General features: G+C 47.4%; 1 protein-coding gene across 2 annotated transcripts in view; it reads left to right on the top strand.

Annotated features, from left to right (window-relative positions):
• Positions 1-11,210, top strand: part of LOC143276534 (uncharacterized) — a 164,492-nt gene that overhangs the window by 35,589 nt on the left and 117,693 nt on the right. For both annotated transcript variants that reach the window (XM_076581082.1, XM_076581084.1), the window contains exon 9: positions 3,551-3,711. In XM_076581082.1, coding sequence (XP_076437197.1) covers positions 3,551-3,711 — 161 coding nt within the window. The remainder of the gene's footprint in view (positions 1-3,550; positions 3,712-11,210) is intronic.

Genomic DNA, 11,210 nt, shown 5'->3' with positions numbered 1-11,210 from the left:
GCTCATTCATAACGCGCCATATTCCCAGTGTTGTAGGAGGCAAAAGAAATCACTGCTGCGTGAAGGCTGGGGTTCATTACCATCAACGGCAGTGCCAGTGTCTGGTTCAAAACCTGACTCCAGCGTTCCCGTGGATCCTTTATTGCCGCACACTGGACCTTGGTCTGACCCTCATTCAGCACCTTTCTCTCCATCACCACTACAGTGACCCCCACCCTGAGAGAACAACACTGGTTGATCAGCTCCCCGGGCCTGTGGTCTGATGCACTGAACGCGTGACTCCTCAGCTGCCTTGGGGAGTCATGGGACTCAGCACCATCACTAAACTGGCGGGCACCCCTCATGCCAGCTCCCCTTCCCCTTCCGGGTGAAGCAGCCGACCCAGCACTGCTCCCCACACTGAGGGGAGAACCACACCCAGCACTGCTCCCCGCACTGAGGGGAGAACCACACCCAGCACTGCTCCCCGCACTGAGGGGAGAACCACACCCAGCACTGCTCCCCGCACTGAGGGGAGAACCACACCCAGCACTGCTCCCCACACTGAGGGGAGAACCACACCCAGCACTCAGGGGAGAACCACACCCAGCACTCAGGGGAGAACCACACCCAGCACTGCTCCCCACACTGAGGGGAGAACCACACCCAGCACTGCTCCCCACACTGAGGGGAGAACCACACCCAGCACTGCTCCCCACACTGAGGGGAGAACCACACCCAGCACTGCTCCCCACACTGAGGGGAGAACCACACCAGCACTGAGGGGAGAACCACACCCCGCACTGAGGGGAGAACCACACCCAGCACTGCTCCCCACACTGAGGGGAGAACCACACCCAGCACTGCTCCCCACACTGAGGGGAGAACCACACCCAGCACTGCTCCCCACACTGAGGGGAGAACCACACCCAGCACTGCTCCCCACACTGAGGGGAGAACCACACAGGGGTCGAGGGTACAGGGTCATTGTTCACTGCACTTCCAGCTGTCACCCTAGTTTGATCACAGTTTGGTTTAATCTTGAACAAATTCGATTAAAATTTCTAACGCGACAGTGACGTAGCTTGATTCATGTGCAATCACATGTCCAAAACGTGGAGGAAGAAATTGTCGGGTTTGGTAGAAAAATAACTAAATATATGAAAAAAACAGTTCCCGCTTTTTACACTTTGTTCAGTGAAGGTAACCATAACCCGTGGCCAGCGTGTCTGGTCCGCTATTTTTAGAGCAGTGGTGTGTGCCACGACAACGGTCTTCTACAGAATCTCATGTAAGTCCGTGGCCATGCCCCGTAGTATGGCTTACTTGGTGTTGTATGATTAGCCACTTTGGTCAAAACTTATTCTTTTTCCTTGTAGCTATCAAAACTTTATGCTCGCTGTTTCCCAGTTTTACGTTTTTTCGACATTATTTAATGAACTGACAAGTCACACATGGGGGTGAAAGAGGGTATTCTGACACTTTTCTCTGTTCGTGTGAAGGCACTCTAGGACTGATTAAACTGACATTTACAAGGACTGCTGTTATGATTATGTTTATGATGATGATGATGCTTAATTTATCATCATCTTCTACTTTATTATCATTATCATTGTCATTCTTATTATTGTCATTCTTTTTCTTATTCTTATTCTTATCGTTGTTATTGTTGTTGTTATCATCATCATCATTTCTATGATTATTATTACACTGTGACTTGATCTCTTCATTGATCCGGCCCAAGGCTTCTTGATTGATTTATTGATTGAATTGTTGTTGCTGTTGTTGTCTCGTTCGTCATTTATCAGATGGATTCCCCCGTCTCCTCGACGAAGGCGGCAGTACGTCGCAGGTCCTCCAGTCCGTAGAGCTTCCGGGCCGCTGGGATTGGGTCGGCCAGGTTTTCTCTCGGAGCGCTTGGTGGAGCGGGCAGGACTGCAGCAGATGTTCTGTTGTCTGGCTGCCTGTTTTGCAGGGGCACTGCTCTATGTCACCAATACGGAGTTTCGTGTATAAGTGGTGTTTCAGGCGGTTGTGGCCTGTCCTGACCCTGAAAATAGCAACCTGCTCTCGACGAGTCAGCAGGTAGTATGGGTCTGCTCTGTTGTGGCATGGATGCTGCTGCTTCCACTTGTTCTGCAGCTTGGCCTTAATGATGGTCCTGGATTCAGAGTAGCTGGTAGACCTGTCCATTTGTTCTTTCGTAGTGCCTTCCTTTGCCAAGGAGTCAGCAGTCTCGTTGCCAAGCACGTTGCAGTGGGAGGGAATCCACTGCAGTGTGCCTGTGTGACTTGTGCAGAGGGAGGCGAGAGAGGAGGACAGATCGTTGTTCTGGATCTCTGTTGGACCAAAGGGCCTGCAAGATGGACAGGGCATCGGTCAGGAAGACAACGTTGTGGCTGGCGTAGGGGCTGGCCTCGATGTGGCTGCTGCTGTTTTCAAGGCTTCTGTAATTGGTGGAGAACAGGCCGGTAGCGAGGCAGATCTTTTCTTCTCTGCCTTCTGGATACTGAACATAGGCTCCTGCCCCTCCGTTCCGAATGGCATCTGTCGTAGAGCCGTCAGTGTAGACATGAGTCCAGAACTCTTTGGGGAACTGGGTGTGGAGGTGTTCAAGGGTGAGGGAATTTCTTTCAGGGCCGCTTTGGGAATCTTTGGGGCCAACACCAGGGATGCTGCACTGGATGAGGGGAGGGGTTCCTTCGCTCCAGGTAGGGACGGCAAAAACCGGGGTATCACTTTGTGGGCATGGTCAAGGATATCCTGATGTTGCCGTTCTAGGATCCTGCTCTTGGCAGCCTGGGTCAGGAATTTGGCGTTTCTGCGGTCCTCAAGGGGCTGGAGCTCTGTGATGGTTTCAAGCTCCTGAATTGGCGTAGACTTCATGGCCCCTGTGATGATACGGGTAGCGTGATTCTGAACCTTGCTGATCCGTTCAAAGTTGGACTTGGCCGTAGTGCCCAATGCAGTCATGCCATACTCCAGCACTGGCCTGACTCTACCAGTGTACAGCCTCCTGAATGACTGATTGAATGATATTGATACTTATATAGCTCCTGTCCTCGGTCGGAGACCAGGCTCTGAGCGCTTTACAAACACGGGTCATTTGCACAGCAGGCTGCCTACCTGGGTAGAGCCGACTGACGGCTGCCACTGGGTGCTCATCATTCGTTTCCTGTGTCATTCAATCAGATTTCAGTCACGCAGACATAGACAGACATGTGACATTTTACGTGTGTGATCGTTTTGTTTATTTACCCCGCCATGTAGGCAGCCATACTCCGTTTTCGGGGGTGTGCATGCTGGGTATGTTCTTGTTTCCATCACCCACCGAACACTGACATGGATTACAGGATCTTTAACGTGCGTATCTGATCTTCTGTGTGCGTATACACACGAAGGGGGTTCAGGCACTAGCAGGTCAACATATGTTGACCTGGGAGATGGAAAAATCTCCACCCTTTAGTCACCAAGCGCCGTCACCGAGATTTGAACCCGGGACCCTCAGATTGAAAGCCCAACGCTTTCACCACTCGGCTATTGCGCCCGTCATTTGATTTGATCTTGTCAGGTGACGTGTGTGCTGAAGGCCAACTTTGCCATCACGGAGGTGACGCCCACCCCCACCTTCCCCCTCCCCATACCCAGCCAGGGGGATGAGGTACCCGTCCTCTACCCGACAGACACCACGCCCTTGGTGGACAACTCCCGCTTCTGCTCACAGGAAGTCTGGTAAAGAAACACACACACACACACACACACACACACACACACACACACACACACACACCAATATTTGTGGTTTGTTTCTGACTGACGAATAATTGTGCAGTGCTTTGAGACGCGTGTAAGCGCTATATGAATGCACTTTAATCATTACCATGGTAAAGAGCACGCTGACATAACAACGGGAAGAAACACCTAATTTCTTGAGAGCTGAACGACAGAAAACGTCGGGAGGAAAGAGAAGGGAAGAAACTGATGACATGAGCGCTGAACGCACAACAATAACATTGGGAGAACATACCAGGATAACACTGGAACAGCAGACCAGAATGACACTGGAACAGCAGAGCAGAATGACATTGGGAGAGCAGACCAGAATAACACTGGAACAGCAGAGCAGAATAACATTGGGAGAGCAGACCAGAATAACACTGGGAGAGCAGACCAGAATAACACTGGAACAGCAGACCAGAATAACATTGGGAGAGCAGACCAGAATGACATTGGGAGAGCAGACCAGAATAACATTGGGAGAGCAGACCAGAATGACATTGGGAGAGCAGACCAGAATGACATTGGGAGAGCAGAGCAGAATAACATTGGGAGAGCAGACTAGAATGACATTGGGAGAGCAGACCAGAATGACATTGGGAGAGCAGAGCAGAATAACATTGGGAGAGCAGACCAGAATAACACTGGGAGAGCAGACCAGAATGACATTGGGAGAGCAGACCAGAATAACATTGGGAGAGCAGAGCAGACCAGAATAACATTGGGAGAGCAGACCAGAATAACACTGGGAGAGCAGAGCAGAGCAGAATAACATTGGGAGAGCAGACCAGAATAACACTGGGAGAGCAGACCAGAATGACATTGGGATAGCAGACTAGAATAGCATTGGGATAGCAGACCAGAATAACACTGGGAGAGCAGACCAGAATGACATTGGGAGAGCAGACCAGAATAACATTGGGAGAGCAGACCAGAATAACATTGGGAGAGCAGACCAGAATAACACTGGGAGAGCAGACCAGAATAACACTGGGAGAGCAGAGCAGAATAACATTGGGAGAGCAGAGCAGAATAACACTGGGAGAGCAGACCAGAATAACATTGGGATAGCAGTCTAGAATAGCATTGGGATAGCAGACCAGAATAACATTGGGATAGCAAACTAGAATAGGATTGGGATAGTAGACCAGAATAACATTGGGATAGCAGACTAGAATAACATTGGGAGAGCAGACCAGAATAACATTGGGAGAGCAGACTAGAATAACATTGGGATAGCAGACCAGAATAACACTGGGAGAGCAGACCAGAATAACATTGGGAGAGCAGAGCAGAATAACACTGGAACAGCAGACCAGAATAACACTGGAACAGCAGACCAGAATAACATTGGGAGAGCAGAGCAGAATAACATTGGGAGAGCAGACCAGAATAACATTGGGAGAGCAGAGCAGAATAACATTGGGAGAGCAGACTAGAATGACATTGGGAGAGCAGACCAGAATGACATTGGGAGAGCAGACCAGAATAACATTGGGAGAGCAGAGCAGAATAACATTGGGAGAGCAGACCAGAATAACACTGGGAGAGCAGACCAGAATATTATTGGGATAGCAGACTAGAATAGCATTGGGAGAGCAGAGCAGAATAACATTCGAAGAGCAGACCAGAAAAACATTGGGAGAGCAGACCAGAATAACACTGGGAGAGCAGAGCAGACCAGAATAACACTGGGAGAGCAGAGCAGAATAACATTGGGAGAGCAGACCAGAATATCATTGGGAGAGCAGAGCAAAATAACACTGGGAGAGCAGACCAGAATAACATGGGGAGAGCAGAGCAAAATAACACTGGGAGAGCAGACCAGAATAACATTGGGAGAGCAGACCAGAATAACACTGGGAGAGCAGAGCAGAATAACATTGGGAGAGCAGACCAGAATAACACTGGGAGAGCAGACCAGAATAACATTGGGAGAGCAGAGCAGAATAACACTGGAACAGCAGACCAGAATAACATTGGGATAGCAGACTAGAATAGCATTGAGATAGTAGACCAGAATAACATTGGGATAGCAGACCAGAATAACACTGGGAGAGCAGACCAGAATAACATTGGGATAGCAGACTAGAATAGCATTGGGATAGCAGACCAGAATAACATTGGGATAGCAGACTAGAATAGCATTGAGATAGTAGACCAGAATAACATTGGGATAGCAGACCAGAATAACACTGGGATAGCAGACCAGAATAACACTGGGAGAGCAGACCAGAATAACATTGGGATAGCAGACTAGAATAGCATTGGGATAGCAGACCAGAATAACATTGGGATAGCAGACTAGAATAGCATTGAGATAGTAGACCAGAATAACATTGGGATAGCAGACTAGAATAACATTGGGAGAGCAGACCAGAATAACATTGGGAGAGCACACTAGAATAACATTGGGAGAGCAGACCAGAATAACACTGGGAGAGCAGACCAGAATAACATTGGGAGAGCAGACCAGAATAACACTGGGAGAGCAGACCAGAATGACATTGGGAGAGCAGACCAGAATAACATTGGGAGAGCAGACCAGAATAACACTGGGAGAGCAGACTAGAATAACACTGGGAGAGCAGACCAAGATAACACTGGGAGAGCAGACCAGAATAACATTGGGAGAGCAGAGCAGAATAACACTGGGAGAGCAGAGCAGACCAGAATAACACTGGGAGAGAAGACCAGAATAACATTGGGAGAGCAGACCAAGATAACACTGGGAGAGCAGACCAGAATAACATTGGGAGAGCAGAGCAGAATAACACTGGGAGAGCAGAGCAGAATAACACTGGGAGAGCAGACCAGAATAACACTGGGAGAGCAGAGCAGAATAACATTGGGAGAGCAGACCAGAATAACACTGGAACAGCAGACCAGAATAACACTGGAACAGCAGACTAGAATAACATTGGGAGAGCAGACCAGAATAACATTGGGAGAGCAGACCAGAATAACACTGGGAGAGCAGACCAGAATAACATTGGGAGAGCAGACCAGAATAACATTGGGAGAGCAGACCAGAATAACATTGGGAGAGCAGAGCAGAATAACATTGGGAGAGCAGACCAGAATAACATTGGGAGAGCAGAACAGAATAACATTGGGATAGCAGACTAGAATAGCATTGGGATAGCAGACCAGAATAACACTGGGAGAGCAGACCAGAATGACATTGGGAGAGCAGAGCAGAATAACATTGGGAGAGCAGACCAGAATAACACTGGGAGAGCAGAGCAGAGCAGAATAACATTGGGAGAGCAGACCAGAATAACATTGGGAGAGCAGACCAGAATAACATTGGGAGAGCAGACCAGAATAACATCGGGAGAGCAGACCAGGATAACACTGGGAGAGCAGACCAGAATAACATTGGGATAGCAGACTAGAATAACATTGGGAGAGCAGACCAGAATAACACTGGGAGAGCAGACCAGAATAACACTGGAACAGCAGTCCAGAATAACATTGGGAGAGCAGACCAGAATAACATTGGGAGAGCAGACCAGAATAACACTGGGAGAGCAGACCAGAATAACACTGGAACAGCAGACCAGAATAACATTGGGAGAGCAGACCAGAATAACATTGGGAGAGCAGAGCAGAATAACACTGGGAGAGCAGAGCAGACCAGAATAACATTGGGAGAGCAGACCAGAATGACACTGGGAGAGCAGACCAGAATAACATTGGGAGAGCAGACCAGAATGACACTGGGAGAGCAGACCAGAATAACATTGGGAGAGCAGACCAGAATAACATTGGGAGAGCAGACCAGAATAACACTGGGAGAGCAGACCAGAATAACACTGGGAGAGCAGACCAGAATAACATTGGGAGAGCAGACCAAAATAACACTGGGAGAGCAGACCAGAATAACACTGGGAGAGCAGACCAGAGCAGAATAACATTGGGAGAGCAGACCAGAATGACACTGGGAGAGCAGACCAAAATAACATTGGGAGAGCAGACCAGAGCAGAATAACATTAGGAGAGCAGAGCAGAATAACACTGGGAGACCAGAGCAGAATAACACTGGGAGAGCAGACCAGAATAACATTGGGAGAGCAGACCAGAATGACATTGGGAGAGCAGAGCAGACCAGAATAACATTGGGAGAGCAGACCAGAATAACACTGGGAGAGCAGACCAGAATGACATTGGGAGAGCAGAGCAGACCAGAATAACATTGGGAGAGCAGACCAGAATAACACTGGGAGACCAGAGCAGAATAACACTGGGAGAGCAGACCAGAATGACATTGGGAGAGCAGACCAGAATAACATTGGGAGAGCAGAGCAGAATGACACTGGGAGAGCAGACCAGAATATCATTGGGATAGCAGTCTAGAATAGCATTGGGATAGCAGACCAGAATAACATTGGGATAGCAGACTAGAATAGGATTGGGATAGTAGACCAGAATAACATTGGGATAGCAGACTAGAATAACATTGGGATAGCAGACTAGAATAGCATTGGGATAGCAGACCAGAATAACATTGGGATAGCAGACTAGAATAGCATTGGGAGAGCAGACCAGAATAACATTGGGATAGCAGACTAGAATAGCATTGGGATAGCAGACCAGAATAACATTGGGATAGCAGACTAGAATAGCATTGGGATAGTAGACCAGAATAACATTGGGATAGCAGACTAGAATAACATTGGGAGAGCAGACCAGAATAACATTGGGAGAGCAGACTAGAATAACATTGGGAGAGCAGAGCAGAATAACACTGGAACAGCAGACCAGAATAACATTGGGATAGCAGACTAGAATAGCATTGGGAGAGCAGAGCAGAATAACACTAGAACAGCAGACCAGAATAACACTGGAACAGCAGACCAGAATAACATTGGGAGAGCAGACCAGAATAACATTGGGAGAGCAGAGCAGAATAACATTGGGAGAGCAGACCAGAATAACATTGGGAAAGAAGACCAGAATAACATTGGGAGAGCAGACCAGAATGACACTGGGAGAGCAGAGCAGAATAACATGGGGAGAGCAGAGCAGAATAACATTGGGAGAGCAGAGCAAAATAACACTGGGAGAGCAGACCAGAATAACATTGGGAGAGCAGAGCAGAATAACATTGGGAGAGCAGAGCAAAATAACACTGGGAGAGCAGACCAGAATAACATTGGGAGAGCAGAGCAGAATAACATTGGGAGAGCAGACCAGAATAACATTGGGAGAGCAGACCAGAATAACACTGGAACAGCAGACCAGAATAACATTGGGAGAGCAGACTAGAATAACATTGGGAGAGCAGACCAGAATGACACTGGAACAGCAGACCAGAATGACACTGGGAGAGCAGACCAGAATGACACTGGGAGAGCAGACCAGAATGACACTGGGAGAGCAGAGAAGAATAACATTGGGAGACCAGAGCAGAATAACACTGGAACAGCAGACCAGAATGACACTGGGAGAGCAGACTAGAATAACATTGGGAGAGCAGAACAGAATGACACTGGGAGAGCAGACCAGAATGACACTGGGAGAGCAGACCAGAATGACATTGGGAGAGCAGAGAAGAATAACATTGGGAGACCAGAGCAGAATAACACTGGAACAGCAGACCAGAATGACACTGGGAGAGCAGACTAGAATAACATTGGGAGAGCAGACCAGAATAACACTGGAACAGCAGACCAGAATGACACTGGGAGAGCAGACTAGAATAACATTGGGAGAGCAGACCAGAATAACACTGGAACAGCAGACCAGAATGACACTGGGAGAGCAGACCAGAATGACACTGGGAGAGCAGACCAGAATAACATTGGGAGAGCAGAGCAGACCAGAATAACATTGGGAGAGCAGACCAGAATGACACTGGGAGAGCAGACCAGAATGACACTGGGAGAGCAGACCAGAATGACACTGGGAGAGCAGACCAGAATGACATTGGGAGAGCAGACCAGAATGACACTGGGAGAGCAGAGCAGAATGACACTGGGAGAGCAGACCAGAATGACACTGGGAGAGCAGACCAGAATAACATTGGGAGAGCAGACCAGAATGACATTGGGAGAGCAGACCAGAATGACACTGGGAGAGCAGACCAGAATAACATTGGGAGAGCAGAGCAGAATAACATTGGGAGAGCAGAGCAGAATAACATTGGGAGAGCAGACCAGAATAACATTGGGAGAGCAGAGCAGACCAGAATAACATTGGGAGAGCAGAGCAGAATAACACTGGGAGAGCAGACCAGAATAACATTGGGAGAGCAGAGCAGACCAGAATAACATTGGGATAGCAGACCAGAATGACATTGGGAGAGCAGAGCAGAATAACACTGGGAGAGCAGAGCAGAATAACATTGGGAGAGCAGACCAGAATGACATTGGGAGAGCAGACCAGAATAACACTGGGAGAGCAGACCAGAATAACACTGGGAGAGCAGACCAGAATAACACTGGGAGAGCAGACCAGAATAACACTGGGAGAGCAGACCAGAATGAAGGCAGGGTGTAAAAAGCAGACAGTTGTATCGATTGTTTCTGTCTTTCAACATCTCTGGATTCAACGACCGTCATAATATCTTTTATTTTCTGCACAGTTAACCTAATTTTATTTTTGTGTTGTAATAATATCATAATCACTGGGAAACGAATAAAAGATAAGCATAAAAACGGGAGAAAAGGAACAGTGAGGTGCCCCAAAACTACAATCTCTGCCAACGGGAAGAGAAGTCATGAAAACAGAAAAGGTACAAAACTACTCAGAAATGCATAACTAACATGCAATTGCATTTAAACCTAACAATTCAATAATGATAATAATAGCTAAAACCATGAACACAATTCTGAAGTGCATTAAAGTTCGGCCGCAAGAACTTCGTTACAAATAACTTTCCAAAATCGTCCATAGAATAATTATTCTCTGTGAAATACTTGGACAAGAAGGTAAGTAATTGCTGACAGTGGAACAAACCATCCAAGCCGAACTGCTTCCCACAGATGCATTTAACATTTTTACTATATTTTGTCTTCAGCGCGTCAAGATTTATACGGAAGAAAGTAGAGGGCTTTTTTGTTGGTTGTTGTTGTTGTTGTTGTTGTTTGTTTGTTTTTTTATAGCAAGCTGATGGATTCGGTATCTTTTCTTTAATAAGATGCTTCGGGAATAATGTCCCTCTCTGTTTTTAAAACTTTTCCTTACATCGACTATGAAATCGACCCCATGCTGATTTTTTCCAACAGTGTGTATGCCTCTTTTACAAAAAGACGGACGTGTATTTTTGTCGATTTTTCTTAATATTGTGCTTTTTTTTTTTTTTTTTTTTTTCCAGCAGTTTCATTGCCATAGATGCCTGCTTGAGAAGACACCCAACAAAAACTGACATCAGTACCTGTAATCCTCAAACAATGTACCAAATGATTTGCCTCAATAACTTAGTCAGGTCTTGTTTCAATACTAAATGA

The sequence above is a fragment of the Babylonia areolata genome, chromosome 32 (genome assembly GCF_041734735.1).
Source record: "Babylonia areolata isolate BAREFJ2019XMU chromosome 32, ASM4173473v1, whole genome shotgun sequence".
In the NCBI taxonomy this organism is placed as follows: Eukaryota; Metazoa; Mollusca; class Gastropoda; order Neogastropoda; family Buccinidae; genus Babylonia; species Babylonia areolata.
This window is presented reverse-complemented; position numbering and strand designations above follow the sequence as displayed.